At 40.3% G+C, this 20,573-nt stretch overlaps 3 protein-coding genes across 3 annotated transcripts in view; all 3 read right to left on the minus strand.

Moving 5' to 3' along the window:
• Nucleotides 1–9,111: 9,111 nt before the first annotated feature.
• On the minus strand, nt 9,112–10,662 carry fgfbp1a (fibroblast growth factor binding protein 1a). The gene is made up of 2 exons (XM_064344433.1): nt 10,289–10,662; nt 9,112–10,040 (listed from the first exon to the last, which is right to left on the minus strand). Exon 2 carries the CDS (start codon nt 10,013–10,015, stop codon nt 9,350–9,352), a length of 666 nt encoding a protein of 221 aa, XP_064200503.1. The 5' UTR covers nt 10,016–10,040; nt 10,289–10,662; the 3' UTR covers nt 9,112–9,349.
• A 3,412-nt stretch (nt 10,663–14,074) lies between these two features.
• On the minus strand, nt 14,075–16,074 carry fgfbp2a (fibroblast growth factor binding protein 2a). The gene is made up of 2 exons (XM_064344434.1): nt 15,104–16,074; nt 14,075–14,803 (listed from the first exon to the last, which is right to left on the minus strand). Exon 1 carries the CDS (start codon nt 16,015–16,017, stop codon nt 15,112–15,114), a length of 906 nt encoding a protein of 301 aa, XP_064200504.1. The 5' UTR covers nt 16,018–16,074; the 3' UTR covers nt 14,075–14,803; nt 15,104–15,111.
• Nucleotides 16,075–17,951: 1,877 nt separating this feature from the next.
• Nucleotides 17,952–20,573, minus strand: part of prom1a (prominin 1a) — a 58,239-nt gene continuing 55,617 nt past the window's right edge. Inside the window, exons 29-30 of the mRNA XM_064342084.1 lie at nt 19,864–19,900; nt 17,952–19,624 (exon numbers count right to left, since the gene is read on the minus strand). The gene's annotated coding sequence lies outside the window, so the exon portion shown is untranslated. The remainder of the gene's footprint in view (nt 19,625–19,863; nt 19,901–20,573) is intronic.

Below are 20,573 nucleotides of genomic sequence, written 5' to 3' on the forward strand. Positions count from 1 at the left end.
TCATTCTGGTAAAACATATTCTGAACAATAACTGGGTGTTATAAGTTTTCCTAGGTTGGTGTGCTCTTTTCTCACTTCGAGCACCTGCCCCTCAAAAGGTCTCTGCCCGGCCCTGATCATATAATGCATATACTACCATCTGGGTCCAGTGAAATGCTGTACATCTCATTTCACATTGAAAGAGCAGTTTCAATACATGGCTGTGACCAACAATGAAATATTTGTTTAGCCAATAAATCCTCACCAGTCATGTGCACCCTCCGAGTGCCAATCTGAACCCTAAGCCTCTTTAAAAACTTTTCAGCTCTAAAGCTTTTGCTTAGAAGTATTAATGAATGGTGCAGGAAATTCCGGTGTGTGTGTGTTTTTTTTTTTTAATTGTCACAGATTTTGCCATACATCTCAGCCAATAGCAGGGCTCATGTGGCAGTGAGGTGAGTCAGGCCACCTCAGATGACACAGAGGTAATGCTGCCAGCTCCGCCTTCAAAAAAAAAAAAGAACATTCTGCCTGGGCTGCGCGTGAATGTCCTGTGTGTGCGTGTGGTCTCTGTGAACGTGTTCTATGAGGGAGTGTCCAGAGTGGGTGTGGTCTCTGTGAGCGTGGTCCATTAAGAAGTTTGTAGTGTGGGAGTGTCCTGTGTGTTCCGTGTGGGTGTATTCCGTGTGAAAATGTTCACTGTGAAGAAAAAAAAAAAAACCAGAGGGAGCATTCTTTGAGGCCTTGTTTATACTTATGTCTGATACAGGTAACAAATCAGATATCTGTATATTCAATACATGCAGTTTTATGTTCAAACAAGATTGATAATATGCTCTTGTTGCATACTGGACTTTGTGTGTTTATACCAAGAGTGAAGTTCTCCTAGTTGTGGCTTTCAGAGCCATATCTGAGGAGGGGACGTTCCATGAAACCAGTTAGCCATTTTGGCTCTCAGATCCCGAATTAAGCCATACTGTGTAATGCTGATGGTAAATGTGTGCAGTTACTGATCCCATTTATATGATCAGCCATCTGCTCTGTCTGCTTTTTTTCTGAACATCTTTTAAAATCAAGTTTTGAGAGAACATACAAACAAAGGATTACCTGCTTAGTTGATGCAAGTCTCGTACCCTCATAGTGCTGAAAAAAACGCATAAATAAAAGAAATAAACAAATAAATGATAATAAATAAACTATTATTATATATATATATATATATATATATATATATATATATACTGTGTATATACTCTATATTATAGGTTTACCTGTGTGTACATGCATCTTTGTAGTGTGAGTATGTATGTCTTGCATTTATGCATAAGTATATATGGCGAAGGATTAATAAGAAATTATGCAGGTAATTATTTGCTTCTGCTGTTTGCTTTTTCTTTGTTGCGGCCAGGATTCGGGTCGGCCTTCCCTGCTGATTAAGTTCAGCTGCCTCCATTGGAACTCAATGCTATACAGAAGACTGTATAGTCTTTTAGAGTTTTACGAATTCTGATGAAGACCTGACAACGTGGCCGAAACGTCAATGGTTTTTATAGACACGGATTAAATAAAATCTAAATATTTTTTATTGCCAGCAGCAGTTACGCCTGTTCCTTGATCAATTCAATTCAAGTTCAGTTCTTTTTACTGTGTATATTTTCTGGCTGCACCAGCTCATAGCCGGTTTGAGTGCTATTTTATCCTCTTCTAGCCTCAGATATCAGGCCTGGAATGAAAGAGTTTGTTGTCTTAATAAATCAGTTTCCTAAACTACAGTGTTCTTGGACTAGTGACACTTGAGAAGAAAATTTTGATCAGTTACTTGAGCAATGCTTATAAGAGGCGCCTATTGGGAAACAATTTTGTCACTTGACAATGACTCTCATTTCAGCTTTAGGTCACCTCCAGGGTAGGGCAAATGCTCATGTGAGCTCTACAAATTCATCCACCCGTGTGTCATTCCATCTCATGTTAAATGATCAGGTCTTCTTGCTGGAACACATCTTCCTCGGGCTTCAAATGTTGTAAGCTTCAAGTGAGGACTTGAGATACTATCAATGATTTATGATCTGATGTTTTGTGCACTAATATCATTGAGAGGCCCTGAGGCATCAAGAGTTGGGTTTTGTTCAGGTGAATGAATATAATTCAATACCTAACTATTTTAAACAGGTCCTGGCAATGAAAGCGTAATTGTGTTTCAAATGGTTTTGTTTCGGAATTGATTTTCGCTCATGAATAGGGGCCTGAATCAAGGCCCTTGACTCAAAACGAGTTTGTCCTCAGAAACCTCCCCGGCGTCCTGAAGTGATTTGTTTTTACCTGCATAACTTGAAGCTGCACGGTGAGTGCTAACACAAGCTTCTCTTCTTCAGTGAATAAAACATTTCGAGAGATTAAAATATCAAAGCCAGCAGCGGAACTCAACCAGAGAACAAGAAATAGGAGGGGTCTCAGACAACAGACACCAAAAGGAAGTGGTGAAGAGGCGGAAAAAGATATTATTTGAAATTAAATGAAAATCAGACAAACTTTAAGACGACATTTTTTTCTTTGTGACATTTGTGGCTAATTTGTGGCAAAATTATTCATAATTTCTTGTGTAAGCATGCTAATAGCAACAAACCTACAGTATGATCATAGAAGGATGATTCTGTGAATTTCATTCCAAGCCAATCATTTAAAGTCTAGGTTTATAATCCTTACAACTCCATTGGAAATGTCTTCCATTCATTAAGTCATAGAGGAATATCCAGCACTGTCTTTTAGTAGTACATATACTGGATGTGGCAATTATTTACAGTATAGAGAAAGGGCCACACGAGGAATGCCTCAAAGTAGAGTTTATTTCATTCCATAGGAAACTACTGAATATGATCTTCAGGAAGAATTCCTTCCAGGTTAAAGACATTGGTTAAATTTACTCAATTCTCAGTTACAGAATGCTTTAGCAGCCATTTTGTTCTGTGGTCAACACTGCACATTTCAACAAGGTGAAGTAAATATTTCAGTAATTGCTTGCAACGTACAGGGTAACCTTCAGTGTTTGGGTACGAGATGCATTCCACCCTTAGAGGAGAACAGAAAAAAACTTTCACCCACAAGAATGAAAATCTATGGCACCCTCCTTTGTTCCATACGGCATGCTGGGTCACATCCTTGGTTGCCGTGGGGAATGCTCATCTTCATCTTCTTTTGATGTATGCTTCAAAAATATTGATATTTCAGGAATATTTCAGGAATGAGCTCCATGTATTCATATCCTTGGGATATACTATCACAAGGAAGGATTCATGATACTGAAATAGGGACAAAAAAGATCATAATAAGTAATAATTAGTTTTCCATCTGTAGAACTAAAATGTGATTAAAGCAATATTATGTAGAGTGGATACAGGGACAAGTGCTATGAGGCTGAGGAGTGTATTATATAATAATATGTTAAAGCCATCAAATAAACACTTAGCCTCAGTCCTCAAACATCCAGCCCAGCTCATTCTCTTGCATAACTATCATCAATCTATGATATTGTCCTGTCTGTTATATTATTAAAGATTTTACTAATAATCAATAGATAAATTACACATGCAACTTTTCAGAAAGAGTACTGAACATATATTTTCCAATTCCTTCGGAGTGAATGCCTTTGGTTTGCCTTAAACAGCTAATGCAAGGTGCTTCTACGTGGCGGAAAGATTTCCCTGGCCCAATGGTTTTAGCACGCACTGACATGCATGAAAGACATAGTTTACGTTTACAAAGCCTGTGGAGCAGATCATGCCAGGAACAGGCATGCAGGATAAATGCTTTTCATCAATCAGAGGCCTTCAGGAGCAGTAAGTGTTTGTGCAGTGTACCCGTACTGTTCTGGCACAAGTTAAATTAGAAACGATGACTCACTCATGGATGAGTCACTCACTACTCACAGGCCTACGGGCACATCCTGTTAGGTGCCGTGTGAAACTCCAATGGCTGTGAGTGCCAGGTATCGCTGACCTTGTGAGTGCCACCGGGACCTCGTTGGTTCCAGACTTAGGAGTGGGAGCCATCTCCAGCACAGGACCGTCTTTATCGGGTACAAACAAACAGGCCCCCATTACCTGTGGGTAATGATCATACAGTATCAGTAATGATGGATGTGCACTCCCAATAGTAACACAATAAGTGTATGCTGTTAGTTGCACTCAAAGTAGCACAAGCACTCAAGCGCTTCCTATAAATGTGGACACAGAATAAACTCAGCAGCAAAAGGAACCCTTAATAAATTCATACCAGTACCTAAAATTGTAAATAAAAAAATGAGCGCTAGCTAAAAGAAATCTCCTGATTATTAGTTGACACCCATTTCTATCTCCTGATTTATAGTTTAACAATTCTATTGGTCTGAACATGATACGATCTCTGATTTCACCCAATCATATTGCTTGTGGTAATCATCAAGCGTGGGTTTCAGAAAAGAACATGTTCTACCTGGAAACTGCATTCCTAAGTGTAAACGGCTAGTCTCTGTGACAACCTGATACACCTTCACTTGGCATCGGCACTGGAACATTCAACAAAGGACCATGTGAATAATATTAATTTGTTTTGTAATATTAAAATTAAATTTTGCTCTCATTATTGATCCTGGAGATAATGAGTATGAGAGACTCAACGTATATATATGATTACCTGTAGTTATGTTGTTTTTGTAGAATAGAACACTGAAAAAAAAACTGAGAAAGAGAAGAGAAAAAAACTGAAGTCTGGAAACATGACTCACTGGGCTGGAATTAATTCTCACTAAACATTATTGGTTCTTGGACGAATAATATTTCGAAAGAAAGGGCTAGTCTTCGGTGCAATGATGCTAGAAGTTGTTTAGTCAGAAATCGCATATGATGACCCACAGCTGTCATGTGATGATCTGCTTTAAATGAAGATCAAAGCTTCAAGGTTACCGTCACTGAAAGTCAAAGAACTTTAAAAAAAAAAATTGTGGAGTGCCATTCGGGCTAGACATGCTACAGTCCTGTCATTCACAAGTCATGCTGTACTGTATTGTCCAAATTTGTTACAGATATATATACAGAACCGCTGCATTTACTCTTTGAAATGCACTACACAATTACAACCCCTCCAGTAAGTAAATACCCATAGACAACTGTTATCCATATTGATTATATTGTAAAAAGTAGTGTTCTCTGCCATTCGTTTGTACACACTATGTGTGTATTAATATAACCGAAGAGGAAAGGACTTTTCTCAACAGAAGAACTGGGTAACTTCAGTCCACCACACTTTATTTCCGCCAAGGAGACCCCATACTGCTTAGAGCTGAACAAAGGGATACTGTGCTGTGTATTGTGATTGAAATTGTACTCTGTCTTCTATAAATATATGTGACTATCCGGCCTTGCTCTCCCTTCTGTCTAGGATGTGGAGGCTATGGGAGTGTCATGTAGCATCGGTATAGGTGAGTTAGTGAATGCATGTGTGTTGGGGGAGGTCAGTAAGGTGTAAGGGGTTGGGCGTAAGTAAGGGCTGTAGGTTCAATGTGCTGGGGTCTGGTGTAAAGAAAACGTAGAATTCAACAAATGCTCTTTTTAGGGGTTCAGGCCTGTTTTTTTCCCCAATCTTCTTTTGTATTTCCACTGTAAAACGTCTTTGTGGCAGTGTCTCTGCAAAAAGCAGAATACAAATAAAGTTGAATTGAACTGAACGCAGATACTATGCCATTAGGGTGGGGATTTCTACCACAATGTGAAGAATGAAAATGTACGTAGGAGAGACCTGTTGAGGCAGAGGGAGTGGGTTTCACACTGCATGGTTACGGGCTCAGTTCAGGCAACAGAGATTCGATCTGAGAGACCGTGAAAAACCACAAAAGGACATGAACAAGTTTTGACATCTTTTCAGCCTGAGCTGGGGTCTTATGTAACAACCCTGGAATTCAACAAATCTTTCACATAATCGCAACTTCCTGATCAACCATATATATCATATATATATATATATATCTCCTTTCACTGTATGAGAGAGAGGTGAGAGGTGCTTACTGGATAAAGGCATACTATGTAGGGTTTTGCGGTCCTTGTAGGCTCTGTGTTTGTAAACCCCACTCACACCTCCGTTGCCATGCACAGAACAGATTGCATTTCTGGTCTGTTCTAGTATAGGAAATACACAAGGTCTCTTAGACTGCATTGCGCATACATTTAAGAGTCACGGCCATATTTATGCATTGAATAAGAAATATCATTAAGAAAAGCATTGGCTATACTGGCATAATAGACAGCAATAACTGTTTGCCCCATGTTCTAGTCACACGTGTAGGTCATTCCAAATGTTTCACATTTTCAAGCACACTTTCCATTAGCATTATAGGCTAAGTGCAGACGTATGTTTGCAGGGGTGAAACTCAAACAGCACATTGAAAGATTATACTGTCCTATCAAGATATGCTGCCCTAGCAACCACATGATATGTGCTTTGAACATTCAGTAAGCAGTGTACGTAGGTCATGATCACATCAGGAAACACAGAAACCTTCTTTTAATACTACTGATGTTCTAAACATAAAATCTTTTAGACTGATTTGTCCAGAACATTTGCTATAATGTACTTTAAACAGTGACAAATGTTCAAAGAATGCACTGGTAGGACATCACAGTGGTATCAAGATGGTCTTCAGAAGGCTAAACTGCTAAACCATATCTCTTAAATGATCTACGGTTCCACACTTTTATTTGATTCCTTTCCAGTACACATCCCACCGCAGGATGTATTTTCAGCTTTTGCTGAGCAGAGAATCGGTGAGAGTTTTCACCTGAGAGATCTGAGGGTCTTGTGTCTGCTTGCCTGGGACAGACAGAAACACAGACAGACAGACAGACTTTTGGAGAAGGGTTTCACTCAGGTAACAGTGAAAGTGTAGAGATTCTTTATAGCGTGGCAGCAGTGAGGACCACAATGATTCTGAATAAATGGTTTACCACCTGACTTGAAAGAACTAAAGTGAAAAATGATGTACTTTAGAATATAATATACATTTACCATCAAAATCTACAAACCATATTTCCCTGTGGAAAGACTCTGGAAAGACTGCAGTCCTAAACCTGCCTTGCTCTTAACAAAGGGTTTGCTGCTGGGTCACCCAAACTTTTTTGGATTGACACTTTAGACACACAAGCAGGTCATATGCATGAAATATTAAACACATATCTGTTCCAACATGAAATGAGTACCACTCATTTTTCTCATCCTGAATACTTCACACCGAAGTCTGGGTAAAGCTGGCAGATTGCCAGAAACCTCTGAAAGCGTCGAAAATATCCTTTATTGCACACTTTATGCGTCAATTGAAAGCATACACCAAAACTGAAATAATATTTTTAAAACTATCGCTTTATGGGAGTGTGAACCAGGTCATTACTCTATATACACAATGAGGAGGACACCCCTTAATTGGGAGACAGCCAAAATGTTCTAGGACATGTTCTGTTCTGTGCAACTGTGGATAAGAGGTCTGGATATTACAACTGCATTTTTAACATATACGTGCATGGCACATGCTATTAACCAATGGAATGCCAGCGATGCAGGTCTGTAATTGGTATGTAATTGCAGCAAAATATAATTGAATATACCCAAATTGTAATTTCTCAATACTCTAGGCAGATTTACTTACTTCCCACCTGTATCACTGTCTGCTCTTTTGACCTTTCAAAGACAGGTGTTAAACAGCAGTCTTCATGCCTGCGAAAAACAGTGATGGCGTGGTTTCCAATTCCCATGGAATGTTATTTTTCTGTGCACAAGGAAGATGCCAAAACCAGTTAGTACTTACAAAGACATTCAAGAGGTGTATTTTAATTTGAGGACCTTCTGGAAAAATGTCTCATGATAAGTGACAAAAATATGGAATGTATTTTAAATGTAAACTTTAACCAGATATAGGAAGCATAACATTGATATTTACTACATACAAATGGTTGACTACTCCATGTAATTGTCTTTTCAGATTAGGGCATTTATGAAAAATTATCCAGTATGCAATACACTGTAAATATAAAAAGCATGTCTGAACTATTCACTGAAAACAAATATTAAAATGAGAACTGAACTTGAGCAAATCCGGATACCTTTCCAGATCAGAGTGAACTCTTCTCATTGACAATGAGCCATGCTGATTCATCGGCAATAGTGACCCAACCCAGTTTTTTTCTTCATTTTACTTTTACACTCTGATTCATTTTCGGATATTCTACCTTTGATCTCAAAGATCCATACACAACAGGTATCCAAACAGTCCTTGACAAGGGTGTTCACCATGTTATGCAAGTGCATATGTGAGAGAGGGGAATCCATACACAATTGAAATATTTTAGAAGACGTACTATTTACTTGTAGGGTCACACCCATGGTTTATGTCGACCATTAGATGCAGCATTAACATTTACGTTAACACATACGTGATGGACTGACAAATGCTAGTCCTGTATACAAAGGAATGCACATGCAGGTTTGTCAAGTCCCCGTGATTTTATTTAAACACGGCAAATGGAGCAGAGTGTGGTTATGATTTCACATAGATTGAAAGAGAGAGAGCGAGAGAGAGAGAGAGAATGAGAGAGAGATAGAGAGAGAGAGAACATGCTCAAACAATCTAAAATTAATATCGCAGGTCATTATGCTCAGGCATGTACACAAAAGCTATTATTTTGGATTCTACTCCTAACTCCTGAGCTCTCATTTTCCCTCCAGAAGTGTTGGAAACACTCTCTCAACATCAGGTATGTACGTGGGGGTGGGGGGTGGGGGGGTACTCCAGGTGCCCAAGCACCTGCCCCTTTTGCCTGATATGCCCCTTTGATTTGATAGAAATTAAGTTGTACTAGTACTGTTGCTGTCATTAATTTAATTCATTCATTATTCATTCATTAATTTTGGCAAAACATATTCTGAAAATTACTGGGAATTAGAAAACTTTTTTTCTAGGTTGGTGAACCCTTCTCTCAAGTTGAGCACCGGCCCTGCAAAAGGACTCAGCATGGCCCTGATTGAGATATCCCCTACCCCAGTATATGAGCACTTATCTGCAGTATGACCCTATTAATGATTCACATTTGCAAAAATATAAAAAACATGACAAAATAAAATAAATAAAATTATTTATTGTTTTATCACAACTTATAAATACACAAGGACAGATAAAGCGACTACAAGGGTACACAGCAAAACACCTGAGCGTATACGTATGTTACAAATAGTGCATTTTTGCATACAGTTAAACGAGATTCATACAAATCTCCTCTTTAAATTTTGATATTCGTTGGGATCAAAACATTGACATTGACAATAGCGTAAGAGGAAAGCATGGATAAATGTATGTTCAACAGTCCTCACCACCCTGCACCATTGAGAAAAATAAAGTACACAAACTTGACCACGATTCGCTGCAGTGTTCTTCTGCTCGTTGCTTCTGATACTCGGTGCACGATTTACCGCTCGGTGAGGGAGGGGGATGTGTTGCGCTTTCTGGGTGCTTACTTGGCGTGTTGCTAAGTTTGAAATGGGCGGTCTTTGGGGCACGTTTGCACATACCGGCTTTCACTAACGCCGCGGGGTCCTTGCAGAGAGCCTTCTGTTTCTTCAGAGAACGGGCAATCTGTTTCCAGTAGGCTTTGACACGGGACGCATACTCGGGGCAAGCTGTGGGTATTGCTTTGTACTCGCAATCAAAATTGTCCCCTCCTTTCTTGCAGTTAACACCAAGGGTGAACACGTCCTCTCCGATTGCTACCCAGGTGCATTGAGTTTTGTCTTTAGTTACAAATTTGCCCTTGGCCACCCCCTTTACAGATGGGCTCTTCTGTTCTTTCTCGTTTCGGTAAGAAGGCTGTATCGGATCCGGCTTTGGCGCTCGTTCCATACTCTCTGTCCCCCGGCTGTCCTTCTTTCCCTTTTTACCCTGGCCCTTCCGACAGTCCGCAACCAGTACCAGCTGAGCGATGCAGGCAAAAACCAGGACAATTGCGATGTTACTAAGGATAGTCATGTCTTCTCCTTGCACTTGCAACTACCTGCGAACGATCAATAATAATAAATTAGCATATAATAAAGACATTTTCTTATAAACATTTACAAAGCTGTTGCACTGTCAGTAAGCTGTAACACGTGACATGATAACTTCCCAATGTTGCTAATACAATAAATGTTGAATAAATGAACAACCAGTCACTTTTAATCAGAACACTGTACAGACATCATAAAGGCTATCATAAACGTATAGCACACTATAAACTCCTGGGGTCATTGAATTTCATCTCACCTGTGAGTGAAAATGCACGAGACACTGGAATGCTCGTGTTCCTGTACACCTGGGGAGCTCGCATGTGGAATTTATACCTAACCCATACACGCCCACCTCCCGCCCGATCGCCAGATTTTACAACACAATGCAAGTTATTCTACATTCCATAGCTCATACCGGGAAATGCGAAGGTCGGGACGTTTGAAATGTTTTAACTGACTGGTTAATCAACTGCAGGAATGTTAAGAAGGTGGGCGTTTTAACGCCATTGTTAACCGGATAATAAAGGCTGCACCAAAATGTGGTTTGTGGGAAGTGCTGATTTCGTGTAGCATAGCCGATTTTACGACATCCCTGACGTTCGGAGCGTCTTCATAATTCATTAAGCCACTTATTGACTGATGTTCTAAAACAATGCATGCTGCGATTTGATGTGAGTTGCATTCCTGTTAACTTTGAAGAGTCTGGATTTTACAGGCGACTGCAGTTTATTACACATCTCGTCAAGTCTTATTATTCTGTTGTCAATTGTCACCGTGTTAATTGGACAATCTGCTGCAGTGCTGTCATAAACATGTTGTGATTTATTATATTGTAATATAGCAAAGATAGGCCTACAAATTTGCATTTTTTGCACTGTGAGCATTTAGCTAATCTGTTTGCGGCCCACTTGAAAACCGTCTTTTTGCAGATCGTAACACTGCGTATGCGGCTTAACATGGCCGCTTCCTATAACCTGCGGTGTTTCTCGTTGACTCTCTTGAGAAGTAGCAGGCCTATATGGGAAATTCTAATGTTGGGAGCTAACAACAGCAGTCAAAAATACCTTAGAACCATATTTCAAACACTGTTTCTCAGTCATCCCGACCTCCTAATTTCCTGACGTTTTGTCATTAAAGAACACGTCTCCAAATGTAATTACCTTAACAGGAATAATGGTCATGATTGAATATAGAAAAGGGTGCCTTCTCGAATGCATAGAGGCTACTGAACATAAAATTAAACTGTTCAATCGCTTGCTTTGTTTTTAGAAAGCTATGCTATTTTTTATTTTGTTATTTGCTTAACTGATATTTGTGAATGATATGCCTGTGACCGTTATTTGCAAATAGAGAACACTTGGTTCAGTGGTGAATCTTCCCAGGAGTGCCTAGCCAATATTTCTCCAAAGGTGCAGTGATAAATCATCCAGGAAGTCACAAAAGATCCCAGAAGAACATCCAATGTACTGCAGGCCTTTCTAACCCCAGCTAAGGTCAATGTTCATGACTCCACAATAAGAGAAACTGGGCAAAATTGGGATTCATGGGAGACTAGCCAGGCAGAAACCATTGCTACCCAAGAGTAACATCAGTGCTCATCTCCCATTGGCAAAAAAGCACTTGGATGATCCGCAAGCCTTTTGAGATAATGTTCTATGGACAGATGAGTCAAAAGTGGAACTATTTTTGATGACACCCATTATGCCTGGCATAAAGCAAATACACCATTTCACAGTTAGAACATCATACCGACAGTCAAGCATGGTGGTGATAGTGTGACAGTGTGGGGATACTTTGTTATTGAAGGAACCATAAATTCTGCTCTGTACCAGGAAATTCTTAATTCCGGTCATCCGTTTGTGAGCTGAAGCTGAATCATAATTGGGTCATTATGCAGTTGAATTATCTTGTGTCTGATCCCAGATCTCATCATAAATATCTCCTTTAGCCTTTTTAGATGCACATGACAAAGAGATCTGCAAGGCAGCTATGGTTTGTTTGGCTAGTTGTTTGTTTGAATGTTAGAGTCGCTTTTGAAGGAAAAGGGTTCTAACACAATGTCATGGACACTTTTGATAACAACATACAGTTTAGAGTACACAACTGTGACTTGTTTGTTAATTGGAAGGATGGAAGACTTAAAGTGTTAGTTGGGTGCCCAAAAGAGTAAGTGGACGAATACTAATATATTTGATATTATATGTAGTGGGGGAGGCTTCTATGTAATTATTTGCGAAATACATGGTTCGTGCATTACTGTCTGACACTGAAAAAATAATAATGCACCAAATGGCTTATTTGACTGGAAATTGAATGCATATACAGTGAGCTCCATAATGTTTGGGACAAGGGCATATATTTTATATCTTGATTTGGATGTGTTACTCCAAAATTTTAGATTTGTAATGTGTTTGAAGTGCACATTCTAGGCTTTTATTTAAGGGTACCTTGACAGGCTGTTGAGCCTGTCAAGGTGATTAACAGGGTTTGAAACTATGTGATAGAAACATACATCTGGGTGCTCTGTCCATGCTATAGTTTTAATTGGAAAAGAGGTACATTTCAGTGGGATTTATTGGATTTTCACTAGTGATCAAACAGCAGCCAGTACCTATGGAACAATCCTGCTGTGACATAATGACTCAAAGATAGGTTTAATATAGCAGTTTCCTGTTCTAAACTTGGCAAGCAAGCTATATTTACTTCATTGTGAAGCTCATGTTCATTGTCAAACTCATGTTGAATTAAGATGCTCGCCATCATTTTTCTGATGCGACGTTAGAATGAAACAGTTGGAAAGGAATGTAGTTCAAACACATAATGGAGATGCAAGAAGAAAGCAATGATGGAATGTCAGACCCATCCAGCAAAATAACCCCAAATTCTTGATGATAGTAACTCATCAGCATGGCTTATCTCCTGGTTTTAGAGAATGCACTGAATCCACCCTTGACAAGTATAAAAATTGACTTTGGGGAACTCTTTGGGTTTTTTTCTGTAAATGGCAGAATATTGAAGAGTTTTGCATGGGCCTATAAGTCAATGTGAATGTGTAACTTGAGCTGACGAACAGGTAGAACACTGGAGCAGTTACTGTATGTATCATTAATACATTTATATTCTTTCAGCATGAGAGGCCAGCATGATTACCGATTAAGCAAACTAGAAAGTTGCCAGTCAAAGAGCAATTTTGTGAACAATTATCCTGAAACAGCTTCACAACAAGATTCACAAAAATCTATCAATCAATCAATCAATCAAATTTTATTTGTATAGCGTATTTTACAGCAGTTGTCACAATACGCTTTACAGACAACCCTGGCCTAAACCCCCACAGGAGCAAGCCTAAGGCAACAGTGGCAAGGAAAAACTCCCTGTGGCAGGAAGAAACCTTGGAAGGAACCAGGCTCAAGGGGGAAACCCATCCTCCTCTGGTCGGCTCAGGGTGCCGACTGGTGACCAACATGTCAGTCAGTTTTATAAAAATCATTACATTAAGATGGAAGAAGCAGTGTTGCCTTTTCTTCCTGAATTATTATTATGCTATTTGAATTCATTACACATCTTAGCACTTCCCCAAACGATGTGGCAGTAGCCAAGATTAATTGATGAATATATTGCATAGCGCAGTTACATTGATCATTTGATATAAAAAGGAGCATTCAGAGTGAATTCTAATGTGCAAAAAGCTAACAATAAAAATTTTTAAAATCTTAAAAATTGAATCATAAGCTTACCAGATAAAAATGCAACACATGGTTGTGTTAAATCAATGTAATGAATTGCCAGTGTCTGTCCATTAGTGCAAAGACAGGATGAGTCCTTGGTACAACAGCTCCACTTAAAGGCCATTGGGAACACTGCATAGAATGTAGAATTCATGCCATCATAAACCACTGATGATAGGGACATTTGAACACAAAGACAAGGCAACCCTCACCTCAAGAGACATATCGAACTGTCACATCTTTATGAGCATATCTGCATTCCATGCTTAAAATGAATGTTAATGTTTTATTTGTTGTCAAAAAAGCACATCAGAAAAGGTAGAAACTTCTTTTAATAGTTTAAATCAAAATGACAAAAACAATGAGAGAAATTAATCATCCAGTCTACATTTATTACACATACAAGTTTACATTCATCCATTGATTTTTACATTTGAATCAGAATTACAATGCAACAGTGGTAGAACTCACAGTATGTCACCGTTACTCTTGGAAAAACACAAAGACTTCTCTTCACTTAACTAAAGTTTGTACAAGATGTGGTCTAGCATGTTTAAACTGACACTGCTTTTTTTCCTTTCATTTATGGGTCTATTGCAGAACCTCCCTGGCTTTAGAACTATCATAGTTCTTATACACTCAAAGCCAACGAGTAGACCGTATTGCTACCAGTACAAGCCAGGTTCATTTGAAAGTAAAAGGTTACACAGTCTGAACTGCTGAACCTGTTCCTACAGTGTGTTCACAAAGTATGTTTTTAATAACCACTGGTTCAGAGTACAGGTCTGTACTTCATTGACACAAATTACAAATCAAAAGATATTCAGAGAGCCACACATGACGGGACAGACCATGGTAGCGTGTTGTCCGCCATAAAAAGGAAAGAAGTTTTATTGACAGCAACGTCACCAGTTCGACACTAAGACAATGTACTTGGATGTCGCTTTCACCCACTCGCAAACAGATTTCTTTCCTCTGGTGAAAACAACTCTGAGCGCTCAATTAGTCAGACTTTTCAAGTCTTCTTTGCAGGGAATGTATACCTGCAAAACAGAAAAAAAATCTTGATAGTAAAATTTGTGTGGAAGATTTAGATTCATGCAACACACCAAGAATGACCAGAAATATTGCAGTTTGCAAAAATAAAACTAAAGTGTATCTGTAATATGTAGTATATACTAACTCTTGAATTACCAAAAACAATTTCATTTTCACTGGAGATATCATAAGAAGCATTAAAAGTCTATCTAATATTTTTTGACCTGGACTATAGGATATTATTCAAAGCATATTAATTTAGGAAATGATTTATATAAGGAAACGGCAGACATAATTCTCCTCACCTGTGCTTTTAGTTATGGAACCAGCCAATCACGTATGCGCAGATTCCTTGGAGGGACCTCCAGCAATATTCTTGAGCCATCTTCTTGGCGTTCGCTTTGGTGGCAGGCTGTGGCGATTTGCTTGGGGTTGTTTTAGTGGGTCTAGCAGGGATCTTCCTGACTGGAACGACTTTCGTCAGCGGCTTGGACGGCTCCGGCTTGGCAGGCTGTGGCTTAGGCTGCGGTGGTCTGGCCAGTCTCGGGGTGTCTGGCTTCGGTACCTCGGGCTTCGGCACGTCCGGTCTGGGCGGCTCTGGTCTCGGCGCTTCTGGTCTGGGCACCTCGGGTCTGGGTACATCAGGTCTGGGCTCCTGAGGTCTGGGTTCCTCTGGCCGGGGTTCTTCGGGCCTGGGCTCCTCTGGCCTGGGGTCCTGGGGTCTCGGCGCCTCCGGTCTGGGGGCCTCCGGCCTGGGCGGCTCCGGTTTGGCCTGACCCGGCTGCCTCTCCTGCGTGGGTCTCACCGGTCTCGGGGTGAAGAGCCGCGGCCAGGAGGTCTGGAACACCATCTGCGCCTCGTCGGAGGCCCTCTTGCACATCTGGGGCTTTATGACCCTGGCGCCCTGGCAGGCGTTGGGCAGCTTCCGCAGGTCCCACATGATCTGGGTGTAGTAGTGCCTGGGGTTGTTGTTGTAGGAGCGGCACACCTGGGGCTTGCCCGCGTACTCGCACCAGTACGCCTTGTCCTGGTTCTTGCAGGAGACCCGGAGCTTGGTGAGGTCTCCCTGGCCGGTCACGATCATAGTGCAGGCGTCCTTGGCCTTGGTGTTGAACTGGACGGGGTCCTCCCAGATGCTCTTCTTGGGGGGCTCGCCCTGCCCCTCGGCCGTCCACAGACAGCAGGCTACGAGCAGCAGCGTGAGAGCCCGAGCCTTCATGGTTGCTCTGCTTGCCGGTGGAGGAGACTCTGACTGTATGGGGCTGGCCGTGGCTTCTCCCTCCTATTTATTGGCTCTCAGCACAAAGGGGGTATTCAGGTAAAGCAGTGCGCCGTTTTTGGACTGCGAGGGAAGGGGCGGCAGCCCCCTCTGCGATGTGACGGTAATTTATGGCTGTCTGGGGACCGTCCACGAAGCCTAGGGAACATGTGTAATCAATTGGGGGGAAACGTGCGCGCACAAGGCAAACTCACATTGAAACACTCACTTTAACACGCATTATATAATCCCCCAGTACATGGCATGTCAGCGCCTGAAAGCCTGCCGCAGCTCGGCATCCTCAGTCGCATCTACTGTCTTGACATTTAAGATTTGCGCGTCATCGATTGTGGTCATTCCAGCTGGCTCAAAATAAATATGCAATACAATAATATACCCACCTTTTTTTGGAATGCTAATTGCATGCAGAGGAAAATATTCCCTTGGACGTACTTTAAAATGAGAAAGTAAATAGAAGAGATGCGCACATTTCGGGAGCCAAACGCTCACAAAATAAAACGCAGCGTGCAACTGTGATGCAAAACAGTGCAAACCAAGCGGAAAAAAAAAAAAGCATACGTTACGATTATAAATTTGCTGACTCGGGAGCAACCGGGCATATGAAACGGGGGGGAGAGAGGGACGGAAGACGCTGCGGAGAAGGACGCGGGAGAGGTGGTGGGCGCATACTTCGCCGGACTGTATTTACTCTGCAATCAATCCTCCGAGGGGAGAAAGGGTGCCTTGTGGCAGACGAGGGGTCTCTAATGTCAACATCCGAAAAGCGGGTTCGCCTCGCCGGGCAGGAATCAAAGGCTGCAGCCTCGTGGACCTGTGCCAAGAGAGGGGCCCGCTTCTCGTCCTCGCACAAAAAGCATTTGAATAACTTAAGGGCTATAGGACTCTAAAACATCACGCCACACAGCCCACCAAAAGTGATTCGTTCAGAGAAGTGTGATTCCTTTATGTAAGTAATGTATATGTGAGTACACAGAAAATGATTATATCGTTAAGGGCACCTTAACGATGTTTGGAGACCGTTGGGAAAAGGTTTGAGCTAATTTCATTTTCAGGTGCTTTATGAGGTGATGCAGCTTCCAACCGATGCAACATGCCACCCCTGTCCCAATAAAAATATCCAAAAACATTTTCTTAACACCTATGTTTTAAACAAGACATGAATAACTGACATTTTGAATAGAATATTTGAATATGCCCTTGAAGAGATGAGATTTTTACTACAGTCTCAGTACTTGCTCTCAATGATGTTTCCCATGAAAACAAATAAACAAGTAGCATATAGATACTTATTAAAAATGCTTTGCCTAATGTATACAATTTCATATTCTGATGTGAAATAAGGGGTTTAGAGTTTAAACCAGATGCCATGTTACATGTACATTTTATTGTTATTCAAATTACTGTTGTCTGTTCATTACTTAAAAAGCTCAGAACAGATACTGCACATTGCTTCCCACTGCATCTGTTGTGTTGTCCAATCACAGTGCACCTCGGTTTCTCATGATATATATATATATATATTATTTCTGAAGTTTGGATTAGATACATTACAAAGTGATTGTGAGTCCTCTTTATTGTACTGTATGCCTCCTCGTTGTATTTGTATGTCGTCTTCTTTGAAAATGAAAATGAAATAAAAAATGATCCATTCAAGCACTTCAGAGATACTTGCTTGTTCTGCTGGGCATAGTAATGCATTATGCACTTGTACACAAAAGTTCTTAATAATTAGACTACTGTAGGTTGCCACTTTCATTCATTTCTAGGCAGATTTCACAGAATATACATTGTCAATGTGCACCAAAGCACTGCAGAAACAAGTCCTTTCAAACAGCAAAGATATTGCTTGTAAAAAAAGTTAATTGCAGCGTGACTCACTGAAATGAAATCTTTATTCACAGTTTATACAGTATTTTCTTATGATGTATGACAGAAAATTCCAGCAGTAGCCATAAACACACCCATGCTTTGAGCTACTTCATAACCACTTCCAAAATTACTCCGAAGCACCAGTGGTGTGTGAAAATTGTAAAAGTGACAAGATAATATTCTAGTACTTATTTTCAGTACTCAGTGTAATAGTTTATGGCATATATTACATTTCTTAAGGTTCAGCAGAAGATCTCTCTACCAGAAGCAGCACGAACAAAGAAATTAAAAACACAAGACACTGAAAAAATCATGTGTTTGAAAAAAAAAATGTCTGGATTTATTTGTGTGACTTGTGTAGTTCAGGAACAGCTGGGTGTTAAACACAGCCCCGTTTCTTCCAAAGGTTTTTAAACATGACACGTCTGTCAGATACAATTAGTCCTCTGATACATTAGCCTCGTTTATAGTTTCAACCCTGCCTAATTCCTATGGTGTTTACTTAAAAAAGAGATAGATGTGTATTATGCATTTTATTGTGTTATTCTGAGCACCTAGTTGAATGACGAATACCTGAGCTCTACGGGAAAAATATGTTTTGGCTTTTTAACAGCAGTTCTCTTTCTTATCTGTGACTTTGACTATGACCACAAGCATGGCTCATCACCTGTTAGTAAACCTCATAGTTCTGAGATATCATTCATTATTACATAACTAGGAGTGCTTTATTTACCTATCTACAAATTCAATCTGTGGAGTAGTAAACTTAAAACACGGAAGGATAATTCCCTGCCATTTTATTTCAAGGAAATTACAGATATATTAATCGTGCAATGGCAGGAAATACTCTCCGTGACCTCAAGGTGAACTCATTCAGAGTGATATACACATATTCAAAAGGCAGCAGTCAGTAAATCATCGTTTATCAGCATGCTTGGTCCCCACATGGACAGTTTCCACACCTTGACACATTTTTTCCAGCACGTTCACAAAGATATTCAATTACTCTCATATTTTTCCATCCCACTTAAAAAAAAAAACACCAGAGAACTCCTTGTCTGCTTAAACTCAGCGCAATGGCCGTGTTTGTGGCGGTGAGAAGCCACCAGACACCTCACTGCGAAACCCAGAGACCGTGAACCCAGAAACTATAGCAGTGCTACAGCTGCCTTCCAACCGCTATGATATTCACACAGAAGTAAAAGAATGAACGCATGGGACATAGTTAAAAAAAAAAAAAAAATTAACAAAAAAAAATAGATATAAAACACATAGTTTTTTGAACGTGTACAAAATGTACAGTTTTGTCTGACATATTCACTCATTTTGAGTCAGGGAGCGACAGCAGGAATTCAGTCACAGTTGCCTCAGGAGGCTGTGCTGAAGGACAGGATGAATCGGATGAAACTCGGGGTTGGCCTTGTTTGATATCAGTGAAGGCTCTGTGAGCTTTTTAAGACCACTCCATTACAGGTGCTGTAACCAGTATCTTCTCAGGAGTGGCACATTTGTTTGGGTGTGGCTGAACTTGTGAGTTGGAAGAGAAGGGGGGAAAAAGGACAACCAGGAGAAGGTGGATCCAGGCAAATTAGATTTTGTCCAAAACCATGGACCTTCCTCCGGTGTAAGGAATTCATTTTTCTGCTTCATTTTGCCTGTTATACAGGAACTAGATATCCTGATAAAAAAAGTACAAAACAAAACAATGTCATTAATAGGCTGAGGTAATTCACCTTAAAAGCACTATTTAGCAGTTACATGTCATTCATAATTTTCTGGAAAAGTTCAAGGAAAAGTGTACTGTTTGGTAAAATAAGCATATGGTACATTGAATCAATGGAACAGGCATTAGAAAAATTTGCTATGTGCAACAAAATAGCTTTCATGTTATACTAAGAAATACAATACTAAACTTACCAAGGCAAGGGGGATTCAGTTCCAGGTATCAATAGCACTGCAAAAAAGGCATGGGCAAAGATTAGGAATGGTTTTAAAGATCCTTCATTTACACCGTTCTTACCGTATGATATTTCTCCAAATAAAGGTGAATATGATTCAAATAAGGTGAAGAATATCTTTTTTAAGAGGTCTAGTATGTATGAATACATGTATGAATACATTTGGATTGAGTACTGTACTATGTTTGAGTAACAGTGTTGTATACAGGCCGCATGGAAGGGGGAGCAGAATATATGAGGCAATGGGGTGGTCGGAAAAGGGATAGCAGGATGACTAAGGTGCTACGTAGCTCTGTCTCAGGAAAAATAGTCTAACATTCACTCCCAGTTGTCCCAGTGGGCACCCAAATCCCAGGTATGCCTCGAGCTTGCCATTTATGGCTATTGTTGCTTCTATTGATTCTGAAACAACAGTGGATACCACACTTATAGAGCAATTTTCACTAATACACAGGTGGAATGTCAATGTCACATGTTTTTTTAATGTGTACTAGAAGAGAAAAGGATGCATTTTTAAAATCTGTAGAATAGGTGAACAGGTCTCCCAGGAAATGGAGAGAGCAGTGATGTTCAAGAAGAAGTCACAGAACAGTTAAGACAAAGAGATGATGAGTTTTTTCTTGATAGAACGATGAGCATTGAAATCCAGGGCTCCCATGGTCCAATGCA

This window comes from Anguilla rostrata, chromosome 7, assembly GCF_018555375.3.
Source record: "Anguilla rostrata isolate EN2019 chromosome 7, ASM1855537v3, whole genome shotgun sequence".
In the NCBI taxonomy this organism is placed as follows: domain Eukaryota; kingdom Metazoa; phylum Chordata; class Actinopteri; order Anguilliformes; family Anguillidae; genus Anguilla; species Anguilla rostrata.